The sequence below is a fragment of the Benincasa hispida genome, chromosome 8 (assembly GCF_009727055.1).
Source record: "Benincasa hispida cultivar B227 chromosome 8, ASM972705v1, whole genome shotgun sequence".
Taxonomy (NCBI): Eukaryota; Viridiplantae; Streptophyta; class Magnoliopsida; order Cucurbitales; family Cucurbitaceae; genus Benincasa; species Benincasa hispida.
Window position 1 is genome coordinate 57417190 of NC_052356.1, and position 20805 is coordinate 57437994.

Sequence of the window (20805 nt, forward strand, 5' to 3'; positions counted from 1 at the left end):
CGAACTTTACACACGCATCCAATAACAATGTAAATTTTGATATTTATGTCTTCATCCAATGGTCTGTTGATCTTGACTTCACCTGCTGGTCTGTAAAATTTGGTGATTTTGTTTCCATGTGATCAAGAAATCTTGATTGGTTGCTTTTGTTTGTGTATAGATGTGATGGATAAAATTTGTAAATTTGTCTTGTTCATGTACTTTCTTATTGACGAGTAGTAGATTGAGAGAGAATTTTTTGAATGATAACATTGAACTCCCTCTATTTTGTGTTTATCTAGGAAAGCTAAAGTTGCCTAGAACATCAAGTGATTAGAAAGATAACATACCAAAAAGAATATGAAAACTTAGAATGTATGGTGATTGTGGTATTCAAGAGAGTTGGGGTGAGGCAGGGGGTGGCGTGGGAGTGGTGCAGTGAAAGTGGAAGATTAAAAAGGCTGGTTTGGTTGAAAGTGGAAGACCAAAAAGGCTGGTTTCTTCCAGGTTGTGGGTTTGAATCCAAGAAGAAGCATCTGTTCGGGAAGGCCACTGTCCAAATCAAACTCGTGGAGGGCGACTCTGCAGGGACAGTGACAGCCTTCTACGTAAGACGCATACTACATATATATATCCAAATTCCAAACCAATTTACTAAGATGAGCTAGACTTTGAATTTCTGGGAAATGTCTCGGGACACCCATATTTACTTCAGACCAATGTGTATACTAATGACACTGGAAACAGAAGGCAGAGGCACACTCTTTGGTTTGACCCTACAGCCGATTTCCATATTTATTCCCTCTTTTGGAATCGCTACTCGATATTGTAAGTATCGCATTTTCAAGACTACAAATTTAACAATATCATACACTTCAGTTTAATAATATGTTTAGATTTATAGGTTTCTGGTGGACAGAATTCTAATAAGAGTGTTCGAGAACAAAGAAGAAGAGTTAGAGTTAAAACCAATTGGAGTAATGCGCCATTTGTGGCAACATTTCGGGATTTTGATATTAAAGATTGCGAATTGGGGACAGAAAGAGAGGATGCAGAGGCCAGATGTGGACTAACGAGGCAATTCTGGTGGGACAAACCGTCATTAAGAGGGCTAACCAAGCACAAAGCACATCAACTCAAGTGGTTCGTGCAAGGCACTTGGCATACGATTATTGTAAAGATACTGTCAGGTTCACGGAATTACCGAAGGAATGCGTTTGATATTCCATGCACCATCACAAAATCCACTTTTAAATTGAGATTTCAATGATAATTTGTAGTTAATTGGAACACTTTCATAAACATTTTACGGTACACAAAACATACGATAGGAGAATGAGCTCTTAACCCGTAACAGATGTCACAGTTAAACAGCTTTTGATTGCATATAGGTTAGTTACTCAACATTGAAGCCACCTGTTCCCACGAATGCACTCGTAGATTACAATTTTTTCAAATTTAGATGACGAGAGCTACCAAGAATAATGATGGACGGCACAAGTCTTGGCGGAGAAGATAGCTCCGCAATTTTTGTTGTGTATACCGCTAATTGAAAGGATCATTGGAAGATTTAAGAGTATGGCAGGGCATTGAACAAACAGAGAAAGTACCGTTCCTCATCATAAAGAGAACAAGTTAAATTATGATAAGATTAAGAATTATCGAAATCATAAAAACTTGTCTGAAGCAACTCTAGGAAGTATAAAACGTCATAAAACACTCCTTCAAATGGGATCTTTCTAGGAAGAACGATTTTCTTCTGCAGGTGCTTCAAAAGTCTCCCCCTCAACAAGTTCTGGAACATCGTCATCCTCCTCTTGTGCATTCTTTGCATCACCACCTGCTCCAGGTACTTGCTGTTTAAACTGTTCAGCCAATTTACGCAAGTTGTCCAAGTTATCTGGCCCTGAGGATAGTAGAACAAGAAAACATTATTTTGAAGTTCAAACCAACGGAGACCCAACAATAAAACAACTCAATAGATAATTACCCAATTGATTGATGATACCAGGCAAGATATCCTGCAATTCTGTAGTTGGAAATGGCACAAATTAATAGAATTTTAAAAAAAGAAAAATAAAAATTAGAATGAAAGACAATTTAACTCAGCCTAACAAGACAACAAAATCTATTGTATACAAATCAGATGTTTTCTAACAGTAAGACATGCTTTGAAGGTTGGTAAGAAGAAGCAGGTTCAACGAATTACTAATCAAATCCACTTAAAACTGATGAGATCTCACACGGTCCAAGAACATTATTTCCCTGTAGCCATGATCCAATTTCCCAAAACAAGAAACCATTCTCTCAAAGAAGTACAACTACTCCCTAGGATGCCTCCGATGGTTGTCCAGTACGTCAATTTATATTAAAGCAATGGAAAGAAGACAATCGTGTTACGAGATTTACAACATAGTTTAGCAGAGATACATACTCTTTGTTTGAGGAGATCCACTAACGACCCAGGTGTTTGCAGCAATAGATGCTTGAACTGGACGGGAAAAAAGTTATAAAAATAGTTATGAGCCATCCAAGAATGCAAGGCTAAGTACAATAAATTAACTAATAAAAGTTACCCTTCGGGTTGTTGAATTGGATAACCACATCGTCCTTGAAAATGTTGACCTCCTCAATAGCAGGAATGGCATTCACCCCAATTCTCTTTAAGGTACTCTGGAGCCTTTTGTCATCAGTTGTGGTGGTCTTATGAACTGCCTTCTTCTTTCTATTATCAAGGTTGGTTTGAAAATAAAAATTCAACCAATGGAATAATAAGATAATGTCTCTAGTGAATTTCATTGAAGAAATAATAGAAAGGTTATGACGTGAAAATGAAACATTTTTTACAAATACAAGACAATGGGATGTAATGACACAGAAAGACTATCCAAAAGTTTTTTTTTTTCTTTTTGAATAGGTAATTAATTTTCAAAAATCAAAAATTAAAAAACAAATGGTTACCAAACAGGGTGTGTTTCTTATTCTATGTTAGTATATTATAAGGTAAACAAGACTTAAAAGACTTTAATTTTCAAAAGTCGTCAGGTCAAACTAACAAGGTCAGAGCAAAACGAGCTATAAGTTTCAAAAGTGGCATGAACGATGGCTTAAAAGAGGTTCACATTAATATCCTCTATTTTAGTTTTGTATTTTTGAAAAATAAATTTCAGTTAGTATGAAAATACTAACTTCAAGAGGGCATAATTTCTTATCACAGTGCAAAATTGAAATTTCGGATGGTTCTAACTACCCATCAAATTTAAGGTAAAGAGTCGGGGTAGTTATATGATATATCAAAGCTTATCATTTTCCAGGCAGCAATACAAGCTTCAACGACATCACCTTCAGTGCTGAACAATAGAATGGACAAGCACAAAGTTGCAATAAATATTACAAATTACCTTCTCATGGTACCCTTTCCACCAGTGCGAACGGCACTGGCAATCTTTCTAAGCCTCTCCTGATCCATCTGCATGACACTAAATAGAATTAAACTATGCCAATCATAAGTAAGCCATAAAGCTGCACACGAGGAGCAACAGTTTTTCGGGTATAAGTCATAAGAACAGAATATTTCGAACAATACAAATATAATAGAAGTAAAACCCAAAAGCTACGAGCAGGAGCAGATACCCACCAAAAAGGAGGCAACACTCGAGTAATCTTTCAAGACAATATTTTTTTCATCTACCACTATCAATTAATAAAAAAACTATATACAAATCAGAAAAGAGACTGCACAAACAAAACCGTCATACTGAAACTCAATCAGCATAAGTAATGACCCTCCACTGAACAGACCCAAATCCTTCAATCATAGAAATATACCCGAAACGAAATGCAGCAATAAAAATGTCGTGCTGTTCCAACAGGCTTCCTAATTATAGAAGAATGAGGTACGAACGAATGCAAGCATTAATTTAATTTCGGTAAAGAAATGGGGCATAAATGAAGAACAAGATAAGAACACGACCTTGCAGAAGTAGAGGATAATCGAAAACAATAGGAAAACCCTAGTGTGCAAAAAGATAGAGAATCCGTATCAACCAATCTATAAAAACTTCGTCTAAACCTACAAGCCCAACCATGTGTAAAGATTGAAAAGTCCCGACAAAAAAGAATCTAAGAACCAAAAACAGATTAAAGATGATGGATTGAGAGATGAAGAGCGGAGAGGACGGAGGGAATTACCTTTGGGCTAGGGTTTTGGAGTTGGGGGATAAGACTGAGGCTCGCGGAAGAAAGTTAGACTCCCGGACGGCGCTAACAGATTGTTATGCCCTTTCCCTCCATATAATAGGTTGCTAAAGCTACGAACTGATTCACCAAAACCAAAAAATACATTTTCATCGGACGGTCCATATATTACTTCAAATAAATTAAATAATAAAAACATCTAATGGGCCTCAGTGGGCTCAAATATAATTGGTGAGCTAATTTAAACGAATTGTCTAGAATTTATAACAAATTTACATCTTTAGTAATGACTTAGCTAACTAAAGTAAAACACAGGCCTAAATTTACATAACTCTCCGCTTAAGTTATTTTATAATTAGTGTACATTTGAACAATAAAGATAAAAAAAAATGAGGTGGGAAACGCACAACATATGGTTTTGAAATCTTGTCTGGAAAACAATTTTTTTCTTTAAACAAACAATGACCATATCATTTACATCGTTTAGTTTAGGGATAATTTTCATTCACCGTCTAAATAGGCAATCTCGCCACATTAGAACGGATCTCCACCAAGAAAATGGAATAATAGAACAATATATAAATATATAAATATATATATATATATCATCCTGTTTAACTATAGATAGTAATATAATCAAGCATAACATATATACACACCCACGAAGGAAAATAGTTGTATATATTTTAGTCCAATTTTTTTAAGAAAGATTATCCTTTTTTATATTTTGTGATAGATATTTGAAAACAAACTATCACATGGAATAAAAAAATAAATAATTAATTAAATTTCATTCTAATTTTCATTTAACTTGTAACGTGGTTGTTCAATTATTTCTTATTTAAAAAACAGGGAACTAGCTTTTTAAATTATTATGATAAAAAATAACAAGATAACATAATAACAATTAAGTAGGGTGTTAAGGTAGGTTTAACTCAACAGTAACTACACTCTTGTTATCCTTAAGATTACAAATTTGATTCTCTATTCCCGCGATGGTTGTACTAAAAAAATATAGATATTAAGTCAAGTGTAAAAATAAGTTTTTAAGGAAAAGTCAAACAAACTACTCTTAAGAACAACTTACAACAACTACGAACTTTATACGTTAGAGATCATATAACAAATTTCAGGCCTCAGATTCAGATAGTTAACATACATACCATAATAGAAAGTGGGTATAACGTATAGACCATTACAACGATTTTTGAGTAAGTCAAGAAGATTCACATTTCGATCCATCCTAAATTATTTGGTTCCTGAATTGTTAGATTTATCCATATACCATCATTTCTACAAAATACTGACAACCAAAGATTAAGCTATCTTTTCATGATAGCTGGTACAAATTTGGCCCATTAGACACGTTGTGGGATAGAAAACTATTAAAGGAGAAATAAGTAAATTACAATCAGCAAGATACTAAAATTTCTCCAATTGTAATGGGTCCATGAGTTATATATATAGATCACAATACCATGAAACCCATAAATCTTAGGCATAGTGATACCAAACCCGTTGCTTAGTGGAGCACGATGAGCATCCTAACAAGAACTTCCTGGAATCTCCACTATGACCGATGCCTGCAACAAAGAACTACTATATGAGCGTTATGGCAAACATGAACAAGATGGTGAAGACTTTCAGGACCGAAAGCTTCCACAAGAACGTGAAACAAACATCAATTCATTAAAGTACGGAAGGATGCTAGTTTTTCACAATTATGCACTAATGACTAAATGTAGAGCAAAAGGTAATGTGCACCGCGGCATTGAATCAACACACGCAATGCAATTGTCCTAAGTAAGGTTCAATTAGCGTACCATCAAGTTAGGCAATCTTTGCATTCCCCCTTTTATAGGCTATGCAAAAAAGTATTTTCTTGTAATTTACATAAACCGTTTTTCAAACATAGAAATATGATATGTAAATCACACAAATCACTGCCGTGCAGTTTCAGTTATCCACTCAGGTAATGGCAGCTATTCTCCCAGCACACTTGAAGAAAACTCGAAGAGATTAAGATTATCAAAGAACTAGAGAATAGTAGGAAGGATATGGGGGAAGTAGAGATCAGATCAAGCATTCAGTGAAGAGTATTACTGCTACCCTGATTTTGAATAACACCTCATGAGAAGTGACTATGATCTTAGTTTGGTTTTTTTTTAAAAAAAAAAATCGGGATCTTTTTGTATCCCCTTATATTCTTTTCCTTCTTTCTCAATGAAAGTTTGGTTTCTTCCCAAAAGAAAAAGAAAAAAGAAAAACCCAATAATAAGAATAATAACAGCCCAGTGACACTGCCCAAGTTTACATATATACCTACCATATGTGGCGCCTTCTCTACAGCACAAGCTAAAAGTTCCATTATTTCTAAAAAGCAATCATTCATTTAGGAATTGGGGCAGGCACAGTCAGAACATTAAGACAGGCTAGGCTAAACATTCTCTCCTCTCTCCCCCTTTTTTCTTGTCGCCTTAGGCTATGCCTAACATGAGTTAACTTGTCTAAATCAGCATATCATGTCAAGCAGGTAACTAACTTATGCCTAAGCACGTCTCCTCATAGTTCATAGGCAAAGGCTGGCTGGCTATAAACATGTTTCTCCCCAGAAAAGAGAGAGAGTTCAGTTAGATGTCCAAGACTTGAAGAAATTGGCAGCTATTCTCTCAGAAAGGGATAAGAACCACACTTGAAGAAAACTTGAAGAGATTAAGATTATCAAAGAACTAGAGAATTGTAGGAAGGATATGGGGGAAGTAGAGATCAGATCAAGCATTCAGTGAAGAGTGTTAGTATTACTGCTACCCTGATTTTGAATAACACCACAAGTGACTATGATCCTAGTTTGGTTTTGTTAGATTGGAACCTCTTTTTGTAGTTACTTTTGTCTCCCTCTTGCTTTTTTCTCTTGTTGCCTTAGACTATGCGTAACATGAGTTAACTTGTCTAAATCAGCATATCATGTCAAGCAGGTAACTAACTTATGCCTAAGCACGTCTCCCCCTAGCTCATAGGCAAAGGCTGGCTACAGACATGTTTCTCCCCAGAAAAGAGAGAGAGAGAGAGAGAGATCAGTTAGATGTCCAAGACTTGCTGATCTCCAACACTCAAGGCTAGATTAAAATTCATCCAACTAATGCTATTGGGGCATCCTACTGATGAATCTAGAAGATAATAGACGAACTTCTGCAGATAAATACGGGGACTTCAAGTGTGTTGGGCAAAAGATTTCACTTAGGCAACTTTATGGAACTTGCAGAGGATATTTGTCATAGAACCTTGTATGCTAGTGATATGACTTCAACCATTGAACCATTGCATATATCTAAAGGACCAATTACAAGAAGTAAGGCAAAGAAGATTCAAGAGGCATTCACACTACATCTTCAAAAACTAGCAAATTCACAAGAACCGACAAATAATTTTGAGACCAAAGTTTTATATAATGTTAGTTCGATGAGTCAAGAAGAGAATGACATGAAGATGACATGGGAAAAGTCCTATAATTTGGAAGATGACATGGTGGTAAAAAAAAAGTGTGCAGATTTTGTGAAGAAAATGTTGTCAAGTGTACACTGCATGGGGAAATGTGATGTCAAACCTTGTCAAACGTGTATATCTACTTTGCCACCTTCTAGAGGAGATATTTAAGGCAATTTGAAGACTTTCTACATTCCTAGTTTTGCATTTGGACTTATAATTTAGTATGCAATTAAGTTTCAAGTTTCTAGGTGTTATTTTCTACAATTTGCAATTAATTGTATTTGAATGACTTTTGCATTTCTTGCATCCACGACCATTTGGCCTATAAAATGGCTTGTAATGTTCTTCAAAATTCAGATTATCAATAGTAAAAAGTTTGTGCTTATTCAACCTTTTGGTGTTGTCTTTTTCTTTCAAATCTTGCTTTAGATTTGATATTTAAATCAATTCATTGGATTAGTCTTTGATCAAACTAATTCTGGAGTGAGTTGTCTTAGGATCTAAGAGTGACCATCATAGATTCTAAGTTCGATCTAAGTAGTTTTCTTTGTGAGTGTTTGTAAGGATCCTAGAAGGACCTCTAGCTTTGCATCCAACCAGTATCGCGGGCGCTTATTTACTGACAACTCAGAGACCTCCTTTGTAATCCGGGGTTATATCTGCACTGCCTTGTCTAAACCTTTATTATTTCACAGCTATCATTCACAGATGATTAGCACGATTTTACTTTGTTTTACAAACTAACAAGTTGGAGGACCAATTTCCAAATTCCAACTTCTTCTGTATCTCAATTTCTTCTGGAGATACCTGAACTGCCTTGCCTTTGCACTTGGATGGAAACAAATGATGTTCCTTACCAAAGGGAACATTTAAAATGCAGCCTCGATAATTAATGAATTCATGAACGGCTAGGAACTAAAAACACAAACGAGTATGCAAAACTACTATCCAGAAAAGAAGCTCTCGGTATAAGACGAGATTCTTTGGGAGTGGATCAGAAATTCGCTAGTTCAGATCCAACTTGCTTCCTGTTCTCCAACAGTAAAAGACTAGGGGAAATTTTGGTGGCTACCTAAGGAACTATGCAACGAATTCCTTCCTATGCATATTTATTCAAGGATTATTAAAAGAAGCAAATGTAGAAGAAAAAAGAACAAAAGAGACTTCCCTAACTAAATTCAGACATTCTCCAAGTATAAGGCACATTGGACAAACATTTCTTTCGTTAGAAACCAACACTTAACCTAATTTGTACGATCTTAACCTAATATGCTTAATGCTTTAAACATATTACGCATCTAACTGAAAATCCTAACTAAAGTATCCATCAAAGTCAGGCAGGAAATACAAACTGCACAATGGAATAGAGAGAACAAACGCAGAGACAAACTAAAGTAGAATAGCGAGAGCAGTGACCTGATTATTTACAATAACGATCAGCCTTCTTTTTGACACGGTCATCGAGAGCTTCCTCCACAGACTTGAATTTAGTATTGGAGTTGTTAGGGTCGTAACCAAACTTCCTGGTCTCCACAGGGAAGAGCTCCTCATACTTCATACGCTTGGCCGCGTCAATTGTATACATTGCTCCGTCTCCACCTTCTACACCATCAGCCGACGACAAAATCTCGGCCTCGTCCGTGGGGTTCTCCTCGGTTTTACTTTTGTCTTTCTTCTTCTTCTTCTTCTTCTTGTCAATATCCTTGCTACGAGAGGCTAAGACTCCTCCCTTGAAGGTGAGCCTACCTCCTTTCACCCCTGCATATGGATCCGACATCGTACCACTTCTTCACTGCCCTCTGAGGTCAGTTCCTCACCTGCCCAGACCTTCAGGTTGCTTGATGATCACCGGAACGGATAAAATGATCGCCGTTGTGTCCTTTCCGGTTGCTTGTTGCTCGCAGAGATGACGATGAGATCTATGTTTGCTTGTTTGGGTCTTCCGTCCTTTCTTGGCCCAATTTGCAATAATCATAAACCCAAAATCTACTATTAATATATAGATATATTCTTTTCAAAACTTATTTTCGAATCAAGTTCTAAAATATTGTAGATGTTCAAATCATTCACAAAAATGGTGTACATAGGGAAGAAGTTTAAAAAATAGGTGGGAATGGAAAGTAATGATAAAAAGGATAATTTTGGTATGAAGGAAAATCGTGTACATGGTACACGTATTTAATCCTGTCAGCACCACGTCGACTCAGTTGGTGGATAGGTCGTGGACTGGGTCCACGATTTTTTTTCTTTTTCTTTTTTCTTTTTAAAAAAAATCGATTGACGAATTATTTTTTTTAATCGAAGATGTACAACAATATTAAGACTTGTGGACCCGGGTCCACAAATTCCTTCGTTATTAAACTTAATTATATATTTAATCTACAATGAAAACATAATTATTCTATACTCATATTAAAAAAAAATGTAATGATAAATTTACAATTAGTTCTTTAATTTGAAAATAGAAGTTTACATGAAATTTTAAAACGACCCCTGGTCCTTACCTCACATGGGATCGTCTTCATGTACCTCTAAATTAGTTCATCCTGTTGTCGTTATCGTCTACGACGAATACATCTTCGATCAGTGTCAGCAATATTTAGTCCAATTAATCTGACAAAAAAAAGAACACTTGAAAAAAATAAACGAATACGTCTTTGTTGTACATCTCTAATAAAATTATTCTATACGATGAAAAAAACAAATATTAAACAATATTCATATCGTATATTTGAAAAATGTCTGATTTTAAATCTCTTACCATGTAGTAATAGTAAGTGTCGTCAGATGTGATAAATCACCTCGTGATTGAATCAAGGAAAGTAGTCATCTGATACAGTTGACCCATTTGTTATTTCTCCCTGTGCACAACAATCACGTCGTCTATGCCAGTAAGATATATATTTCACGTAAATTTGACGCCAGTCTTGGTCGTACTTACCTCTCAAATCAATCTAGTGTAGTGTCGGGAGTGTATAGCACAACGAAGGTATCGTTTATTGCAGACCGAACTGCCTCAACACACGATCTAGATGGCATTCTACTATATGGAAGCATATAAGAAGGCTAACGGTTAACCAGATGTCTTCACCATTACCAGATAGTGATGACCAAATATCTTGTGTATATGACGTCCAATTAATCTAACAAAATAATAATAATAATAATTATAAACCCAAAATGTTTTAAATATTCATTTATATATACATTTGTTACCTGATTGTACATCAGTCTGTCAAATATTTTTCGGTATACTAGCAACATATTTGTTTACTGTTCAGAAGCAGCTAATACACCACTCCATCTAAAATTATAAAAAATACAATCAATTTATATTCTTACATAAAATGACAATGAAATAAATATATAAATGAAATAATATCTGGCACTAAGTGGACGATGACCTAGGGCCTGTAACTGGACTTGTGGTGCTATAATTGAAAATCTATCATAAGTCCATACCTGTAATAGTATCAGCGGCCCCGCTATTTCCAACGTTTGTGCATTGGTAGCTTGACAAAGTTCTCTATAAAGCTATACAAGACAGGCACCACCCCACGAGTATGTACCAGCATGCTCAAAATCAGATAGTAACGGGAGAAATATGAGATGTACTAGAGTGTTCGACTTGTCAGAAAACAAAAATCCTCCAATAAGCTGCATGATGTATGCTCGTGCATACCTACGTACGCTGATGTCGTTGGCATCATGAGGTAATTTTGGAAACTGGGACGCCAACCACGGGATACTCAATCTTGAACCTTTCAAATCATCTGGTAAAACGCCTAAGAGCTCGTCACAAACATTCTTCCAATCATATTGTAACAAACCTATCAATGATCCTCCGTCCACTCGTAACCCAAACTAAATGGCAACATCCTACAACGTAATTGTATATTCCCTACAAGGCAGGTGAAGTGTGTGGGTTTCTGGTCTCCAACGCTCAACTAAAGCAGTAATGAGGTGCCAATCATTTTGGATAAATCCGATCTGTGCAACCCCAAGAAAACCTGCATGTTCAATGTAGGGAATAATAGGTTGATCAAATGGGATAGTATGTTGTGTAGATGCCTCCTTTCTCCGACAACTCAAAACTGTGGTAGAAGAACTATCTCATATCGATTGTGAACGTTGCGTATTTTGTTGATATAGTTATATAGGATTAGAAGGACCAGACTCCATTACCTAAGAAGTACAAATTACATTACATAACAAAATCCATCACATAACAAAATCTATTTCCCAATAATGAATAGATAAAATAAATTCATTACATAAAAAATACAATTACATAAAAAATATAAGTACATAAAAGATACAATTACATAAAAAAATACAAGTACATAAAATATACAATTACATAAAAAAAAATACAAGTACATAAAAGATACAATTACATGAAAAATACAAGTACATAAAAGATTCAATTATATAAAAATTTTAATGACTTGAAGAGGAAGCACTTAATGTACGTTGTGGACAAGTACGTCTGTTATGTCCTTCTTTCTTGCAAATTGTACATCGAACTTTTTGGCTTGCCTCTTTTCAATCTATTTCATTATGAATACGCTACTTTTTGGCCGACCCTGTTCTCTTAGTAAGTCCGCATTCGGACGAATTTCTGTAAATGATAATTCTGGGCAATAATCTGGGTGTTCTATTGGATGGAAGCGACCTTTATAACATTGCTTGAAATGGGACAATTTGTAGCATTCATCAATAAGAGGTATGTATGTCAAACGCATGTAATTACAAACTGCAATTACATGAGAGCATAAAATCTTGAATGACTGCCATTTATTACAAAAACAAGTTCCTTCTTTCAAGCTCAAAACTTGTGTGTGTTGTCCTTTATAGGGAGAAATCATACTTATGCTAGTTTGTACTTTAAAATTTTGAGTTTCCCTGTCGATAGATGTCACTGTGTGTACAGATGCTCGTTTTCCCCACCTCTTAAGTTTTTTCAGGGCATATTTTGTATACATGTCCCTACGGTCGAGTGCTCCATTAATCTCTTGTCTTCGACGTTCAAAATATAGTATTGTGCGATAAAATGTTAGCTTAACCAAAGAAGTAATTGGTAACATTCTAGCATCTTTCAAAATACCATTCATGCATTTAGCTGCATTGCTTGTCATCCACCCATAGCGGTACCCACCGTCATGTGATTGGGTCTATTTTTCCAAGTCAATATCAGAAAAATATTCAAGGCATTCAGGGTTCAATCGTTTCAGTTCTTTCATGCACTGAATGAACTTGCGCCTCTGGTGTTGATTTCCTGCCTTAAACACCAAATCTTTTAGTTTCTTTGAATTATATTTCATATTGAAATTACTGGCAACATGAGAAAGACAATATCGATGATACGCTCTAGGTTCACTCCAACCAATTTGCTCATTATTAATTGTAGCAAGAATGCCTTTTTACCTATCAGAAATCAAGCAAATACCATCTCTTTGGGTAACATATTCACGCAATGTCCGTAAAAACCATGACCAACTGGACGAATTTTCACCTTCAACAATAGTAAAAACAAGGGGAAATATATGCCCATTTGTATCAATAGATAAGGCGGTCAATAATTTCTCCTTATATTTTTCGTAGAGATGAATTCCATCGATCTAGATTAATGGTCTACAATATTTGAACCCTTCTCTTGCAGGATCGAAGGACCAAAAAACTCGAAATAGTCATACCTGGCACATCAGACGGAAGGAAATACCAATCCGATCGTATTATTGGATTGTAATGAACAGGAGCACTTAACCAATACGGAAGCTCTGAGTATGATTTTTCCCAATCACCAAACACAACAATCGACGCTTTTCTCTTGGCTTGCCACACCCATCTATAATTTTAGCCATATTGTTTTTTAATTTTTTTCTTGGAGTAGGGCCACAGGTACCCTAAGATCATCTTTAACCAAATTTTGGATTTTGATACTTATAAAATTTGAATCAAGCTGTGAATGATCCTATGTCAATTCTGAAAACAAATATGAGTGTTCCCCTTCAAGTTTGGTGATTTCGAACATCCTATGAGTTTTACGCCGACATGCCTGTAACCTCCAATCACAACCATCCTTCCACTGTTTGAATCATTCCACTATAATAATCTCATAGTGCTCTGTCACACAGTAATTTTTTACAGTAAGTTGTAAATCTTCTTTAGTATTAAATAACATGTATTGAACTAGAATTATCTACACATATACTCATTTCCTCTAAAGTTGACCCTCATTCACATGTTGAATTAGTAATTTCCCTATCTATTTGGGTGAACATATTACCAACTCAAGATCATGTTCCCCACTCCTATTGCTTCCAAATAATTCATCAAGTTCAATATCAATATCACTGTCTCCATCATTTCCAGGTTCAAGAATGACTAAATCTTTAGGATGCATCGACATTTTTATTATGATTTTTTCAACTGTTATAGATGACAAAAAAATATGTTAATACGACAAAAAAAAAATTTCTTCCTTTATAAGAAATTCAAATATTTTCTTAAATCAATCCAAAAAATAGCCCAACAAAATTATCCAAAAAAAATAGCCCAACAAAATCCAATTTCTAAGTTCAACATATAAGATTAAAGATTATACATTTAAATCAACCCAAATCTAAGATTCATAAACTATACATTTAAATCAGCCCAAATAAAAACAAAATAGTACATCCATGAATCATACATTCAATTTAGCCCAAATGCAAACAAAATGATATATATATATATGAAGCAATCTTCATTTTTATAAACAAATACATATATTTTCTTAAATCAACCCAACAAATAGCCCAACAAAATCATTCAAAAAAAAAAACCCAACAAAATCCAATTTCTAAGTTCAACATATATCTAAAGATTATACATTTAAATCAACCCAAATCTAAGATCTATAAACTATACATTTAATTCAACCCAAATGCAATCAAAATGATATATATATGAAGTAATCTTCATTTTCGAACTTGATCCTCATTTTTATAAACAAATACATATATTGGAAAAAATAAAGAAAAAAACTTTACCTAAGACGGACACGACAAAGATTGGAGACAAAGGGTGGTAGATCAGCTCACGGCGACAACAAAAAGAAGGAGAAAAAAGTAATCGTGAAGACGGTGGACGACGGTGGATTTGGTGACCGATGGTAATGGGGAGGAAAGAAAGAGAAAAAGCTCTCAGATGGGGGAAGAAGAAGGGGCTGCAGCATTTAAGGGACCACTAAATCGTGTACCCGGTACACAACTTAGGTTAATCATGGACCCAGTCCACGATTACCTCGATCAACGCTGCATAACTGCCACATTGGCAGTTGCGCGTGCCAAATCACAAGGACTCGTGTACCGGGTACGCGATTAAAAAACCTATTTTTGTCACTATTATCCACCCAACCTTATTTTTGTTAATAATTATTAAAATAACATTATATAAAAAAATCCTTATTTTCATAAATGTACAAACTTTTTTTACATTTTCATATATAAAATTTAATGGATTTTTAAACAAAAATACACCTGACTTGTGGTGGATGGTTAGAGAGAGAATGTGACATTGAAAAAAAAAAACATTACTAAGCACTCTTAATGTTGGAGAGAGAATGTATTTATTTGTTTTAATTTTATTCTTTTGGTTAATTGGAGAGAGAAAATGTATTTAACATCATTTTTTAAAACAAAATTAAAGATGTAGATTGTGTCTGAAGTTGAAATACACGTAAACGACAATATTTTTTTTGGTCAAGTGTTTGAAAATATTGTGTTAAGTTTTTGAAATATACCACACTATACAAGTAAACAATTGACTCAATATTCAATATAAATTACAGTATATATCATACATTTTATAATTTATTTTTTTCACTTTCATGTATGATTTTTTTTATTCTTCCAATGGATTAATGGTTATTTTTAAATATACCCTAGAATATTGTATTAGGTGTTTGAAAATATTCCAACCAATATATGAAATATATTAAGATTTGTTATGAAGGAATTGAATCCTTAGCAGAAGCGAGTAATCACCTTGTACCAATGTTTTCATTTTGAGAAATAAACAAAAGGATAAACAACCTAAGCATGCTCTTTAAAAAATACAGAGTGGAAGGGAAGGATGTACGCTTACCCTTGAAGAATTTCCCTCCTTCACGTTTTCCTCTTCGTGGTTACGAACTCTCCCTCCATGAAACTCTACGAACACAACACTAAACAGAACTTTTCTTGGACACCAACATCAAAGCCTTCCTCACCATTCTCGAGGAAATAACCAAGAAGGAGTTGTAGGCTCTTCTGAGAATTTTGGTGGAAGAATTGAGATTTTTCTGAGAGAAAGAAGAATGCATAAAGTTTACAAATCTATGAGTTTTTCACGTAATACTATATTCTCCCTTTGTGATCTTCTATTTTTTGGAGAAGTGAGGGGAGTTATTCAATAACTTTGAAGAAACAATAAGAAGGTATCTATTGCATGTTAATAATGTTATGATCAATGTTATAGTATTCCACAAGACAATAATCAGAATGCAAGATAAATAAAATAATACCAGAGATTGGTAACCTAGTTCGGTGTAAATCACCTATGTCTGAGGGGCAATATGCCTTAGAAAGATAACTTCACTAATATCAATGATAAGCAATTACAATGCAATACTTATCTGTAATGGATGCACGATTACAGTAACCCTTGTACAACTTTATCACTCAACTGATAATCTAGGCTTCCCCTAGGTGTGAGCCTTCTTCTCACGATATTTTATACTCCCACTAAGTTGTATTATCAATTAAGCAAATCTTAGGCTCCCTTTAAGATCGAGACTCTTTCTCTATAAGACTTGAGCTTCCTCACATCGTGAGACTTCTTCCCACTTGATAGGGGTGTACATCAACCCGACCGATCAAAATCGACCGAATTAAGGTTGATCGATCGAGACTAAGGGTCGGTCGGTTGGTTTTCGGTTTTTATGAAAAAAAATTTGAAAATCGATCGACTTCTTAACGTATATATATTTATTTTTTAAAAAACTAAGTATAAAAGCAAGCCAATTACCACCAACTCAAGCCTAAGCCTACTATTTTAGTATTGATTTATTATTATTTTTTATGTTGCCTAATTTTAAAACCCATTACATGATTTATTTAAATTTTTTCATAAAAAAATGATTGATTTAAAATTAAAAAAGTAGCTAATTTTATTAATCTAACAATAACACATTATCAATTCATCTTTTCATTTTTCATTTTCACCCTTGGCCCTCCTTTAGAAAAAAAAAAAAAAAAAAAAAAAGATCAAACTGACCGATGGTCAGACAAATTTACACTATTTTTTTGGTCGGTTTTCGGTGTTGGTTTTCTCCCAAAACTGACACCGACCGACCGATATACACCCCTACCACTTGAATTGTATCTTTTCTTCTAAGAACAAGTCCCCTTTGTTCGAACGGCTTAGGCTCCCCCTAAGCTTGAGAATCCTTCACCAAAAAAATCTTCTTACCCTCGATGTGAGGAACATGGAGTACGTCTTCACGAAACACAACTCTGTCAATACTCTGTATAGTTGACCGGATACACACTAAGTTGATTTTTTAGATATGAGGTTCATACAAAATAATACGACCAACTATCTACGAAAGACAAGGAATCCTTTAAATATGAATAACGGAAACACAACGCACAACCCTAATCGTCATAGCAATCGAGAGCTAAAAAGAAAAAAATATTGACATAATAAAATAGCAAAGAAAACCACCGAAAAGGAAAGTATTTTGTAGGATCAGTATTTCCGTAGACATTCATCTTCCTGAAACCATAAATGCAGAGACACATCTCATAACATCTGAGATGCTTAAACAAATATTATCAACCACACAAACTTTAACAAACTCTCTTTAGCATGAAAGGGGTTATTCTACATTTAATTATATTAAATTTAACATGATTAAAATTAAAACTTTATATTATATCATATATAAGATAATCATCACATGTTTGAATCATATACAATCTATATTCTCTCACATAACCTATAGTTTAAATATGAATCATATTCATATTAATTTTAACCTATATTTTATATGAATCTTATTCATAAAATTAATATTTGAATCATATTCATATATTTTTTTCTCTCATGAAACTTTATATTATATGTTGGTTAACAGATACATACAACGGAAAAAAATAGGATCATTAAGCATTTTAATTCATTAATTTTGACATCAAAATAAGTATGTTCGCAGAAAATTAAGAAAAAAGTTTCATACTAACCTTTGAAGAACCTCTTGAATCTTGATCTTCAGCTACATTCTCCTTTTCCTTTGGTTATGAACTACCACAAGGTCTTCCTTACTATTCTCTTGAAGCCTTAGATTGAGTTGTGGGACTCGAACAAAGCTTGAATTAGGAAAAAAATAGAGAGGAGGTCACTGTTTTACCAAGGTTGAAGATCTTCTACAACCTCCAAAATTCTCAGAAAATTCAGTCAATTTGCCTTAGCTTTTCTACTCAATCAAGAGTTGTCTTATTACATGACTCTCACGCAAAGAAGAACCACGCATGAATTATACCTGCTACCGAGAAATTTGCTGTGATTGAGAGAGTGGAAAGTGATTGAGCTACTTGGTTAGAAAGTGGAGAAATCCAACTTTTGGATTTTCCAATTTCTCCAATTTTCTTCTCTTCTTTTTTTTTTTCTTTCAATTTTGACTTTCAACATTAAAAAATTTTCCAATTTTAATTCTTTAATTAAAATTGAGATTTTATTAATTTTACAAAAATTAATTCAATAATTATTTTTTCTAATGAAATTAATAATAAACAATTAAGTAAACAATTTAATTAATTCTAATTAATTTAATATCAAATATATAAATTAATTTATCACAATTCCATGAAATTAATATTTAAATCATACTTAATTATTAATCGATTCTCCAATTTCGTTTAATTCCCAAATTAAACGTGTAATTATATCACATATAACTATTAATTCCCTTAATTCGAATTTGAACGTTTCAAATCAATTTATCATGCTATTCTAAGGCTTATCTATTTGTGAGCTAGTAGGGGGACCTAATGGACCTAAAGATCATGAGTTTCAACGATCTAAGATTAATTAGTTAAACTCTTTACACCAAATTAACCCCCATTGGTTAACTACTGGGTCACTCCACTAAAGCCCAGAGCTGCACTCCCCCCACTGTAGATATATTGTGTCCACTCGATATAACTATGATTAGTAAGTTAACCGTTCACAGGTTGCTCATAATAACGGTTAGGTCAAAAGGTTGTTTACCCACGAGATTACCTCTTGTTCCTTAAGTCCCAATGATCCTCTAATGAACAATTGACTTATGATCCGATCATCAAACCGAGTTCTTCTCGAGCCAATGAGAGGATGGGGCCCTTGTTCAAGACCCAGAGTCAGCCCTCAAGGGAATAATCTTTCTACTATCCCTGGAAGCGGGTGGAAGTGGATTTCATCTTGCACTCTATATCCCCAGCTATCTACCCGGTCTTACCCCTACAATGGGAGGCTTATTGAGCCGGCGTTGTTGAGCCAACCCTCACCCATGCAAATCTAAGGATAATTTCGAATAAATAGGAGTTCATAGTTAGCTCAGAATTAAAGTCAAGTTACTTAGGTCATCGTTTTGAAATAGTCAGTCTTAAACAGTAAACAACATTATAAGTAAAAGTGACTTATTCCTTGGTATGATCTTGCGTAAACTCATTGCACAAGACACCCCCACTTCTCATGTCACTACATGATAAATCAGGATCACCTCGTCTGTAGCACTTTACAACTCCTTGTAACAACTACAGAGTGGGCCACATCCGATAGTGTTACCAGAATAAGGCACCCAATCTTATTCGGATACTATAGATCATTTTGACTATTTACTCGAATCTGATCCACTCTTATGTCTCCACATAAAGTTCAAGCACCCATGTAATAGTCATGGATCTTTTCGTTTATAGGATTTATTTCTAAAACGAAATAAGCAATTCATATATTCAATAACAACTTTATTGAATTAAACTTCAATAACAAATTTATTGAATTTCAAAATAAGTTTATTGTTTACAAACCACGAGTTTTAGGACATAAAACCCAACAAACTCCCACTTGGACCAAAACTCTAGTGGTAACATAAATATGAATATATAATGTTGAGTTTTTGAGTTTTACAGAGAAATACAATAAACTAGGACATCATATACCTATGGTTTGCCTTTAGATATCACATACCATCCTCAGGTATCATATACCATGGGTTTTTTCTCCCACTTTCCCTAGGTTATACAACTCATAATCCTAGTATCACTAGGTGATCCCCAAACACTTTAGCTGAGAAGATCGCTATAAACACATTAGAACACAATGGACTTCTATTCAAAACATAGGGAATGCATCTTATTAGCACAACTCTTTGTTTCTCGATGTCGTCATCAAAACTTGATGACTTAAGTTTCCACTATACCCAAACTATGGCTAGATTGTCATACATTCCTCCCATTACATCGAGGTACCCTCAACTCTTTGAGTAAGATGCATCTAAACTGTCTAAACAACTTTTGTTACAGTGTTAGCTTTTAATCAATAACTCTTTATTGATATACAATATGCATTTTATGGAAACTATAATACATGGTGTACTTTTCTAGAAAAAAAATTTAGCATTTGTCAACACAAACACTTGATTTTCTTTTACATGAAAAATATGCTACTTTTGAGTTGCCTAGAAATAGGCATGCTATTTGAACGGTATTCCAATCCTTAAGGTTTCAACACTAACACATGTGTCGATCTATTCCAGATTTCTGAACTATGTAAACATCTTTTACATATTATAAACAACTTTTATGAGCTCTCCATATCTCATATGAAGTTTCAGAAACACCTTAAAATGGAATGACGTTCAAAATGATTAAGGCAACTAGATGTAGAGAATTGTCACTAGATTTCATATTCTATCAAAATAGCCCTGGAAATCTATGATTTTCTGTACTCTCTACTTCGATCTAATCAAAGTGTTTTGCTTATTTTACCTAACATGTTTTATATACCTTGAACCTTTCAAGTGTTCTAAACTTACAACTTAGGTAAGTTCAACTGTACTTTAGAATAAACACTGAAATA

The 20805-nt window shown here is 34.3% G+C and overlaps 2 protein-coding genes and 1 pseudogene across 3 annotated transcripts; 1 reads left to right on the forward strand and 2 right to left on the reverse strand.

Annotated features, from left to right (window-relative positions):
* Positions 1-356: 356 nt before the first annotated feature.
* LOC120084152 lies at positions 357-1200 on the forward strand (annotated as a pseudogene).
* A 282-nt stretch (positions 1201-1482) lies between these two features.
* Positions 1483-4309, reverse strand: LOC120082427 (nascent polypeptide-associated complex subunit beta-like). 2 transcript variants are annotated; one of them, XM_039037590.1, is made up of 6 exons: positions 4171-4309; positions 3381-3448; positions 2556-2704; positions 2414-2470; positions 1970-2008; positions 1483-1885 (listed from the first exon to the last, which is right to left on the reverse strand). In XM_039037590.1, exons 2-6 carry the CDS (start codon positions 3446-3448, stop codon positions 1719-1721), a joined length of 480 nt encoding a protein of 159 aa, XP_038893518.1. In that variant the 5' UTR covers positions 4171-4309; the 3' UTR covers positions 1483-1718. The 2 variants fall into 2 exon arrangements, with proteins under 2 accessions (XP_038893518.1, XP_038893519.1); XM_039037591.1 differs by lacking the exon at positions 4171-4309 and adding an exon at positions 3953-4033.
* A 1071-nt stretch (positions 4310-5380) lies between these two features.
* LOC120082512 lies at positions 5381-9640 on the reverse strand. Its single transcript, XM_039037715.1, has 2 exons — positions 9079-9640; positions 5381-5759 (listed from the first exon to the last, which is right to left on the reverse strand). The coding sequence occupies exon 1, from the start codon at positions 9437-9439 to the stop codon at positions 9083-9085; it is 357 nt and encodes a 118-aa protein (XP_038893643.1). The 5' UTR covers positions 9440-9640; the 3' UTR covers positions 5381-5759; positions 9079-9082.
* Between the last annotated feature and the right edge of the window lie 11165 nt (positions 9641-20805).

Excerpts from the sequence above, each read along its gene's own strand:
- LOC120082427 (XM_039037590.1), bottom strand. The coding sequence starts at position 3,448 with ATGGATCAGGAGAGGCTTAGAAAGATTGCCAGTGCCGTTCGCACTGGT. Across the intron at positions 2,471-2,555 it reads CCAATTCAACAACCCGAAGG|TTCAAGCATCTATTGCTGCA; the intron begins GTAACTTTTATT and ends TTTCCCGTCCAG. Across the intron at positions 2,009-2,413 it reads TGGATCTCCTCAAACAAAGA|AATTGCAGGATATCTTGCCT; the intron begins GTATGTATCTCT and ends TTCCAACTACAG.
- LOC120082512 (XM_039037715.1), bottom strand. The coding sequence starts at position 9,439 with ATGTCGGATCCATATGCAGGGGTGAAAGGAGGTAGGCTCACCTTCAAG.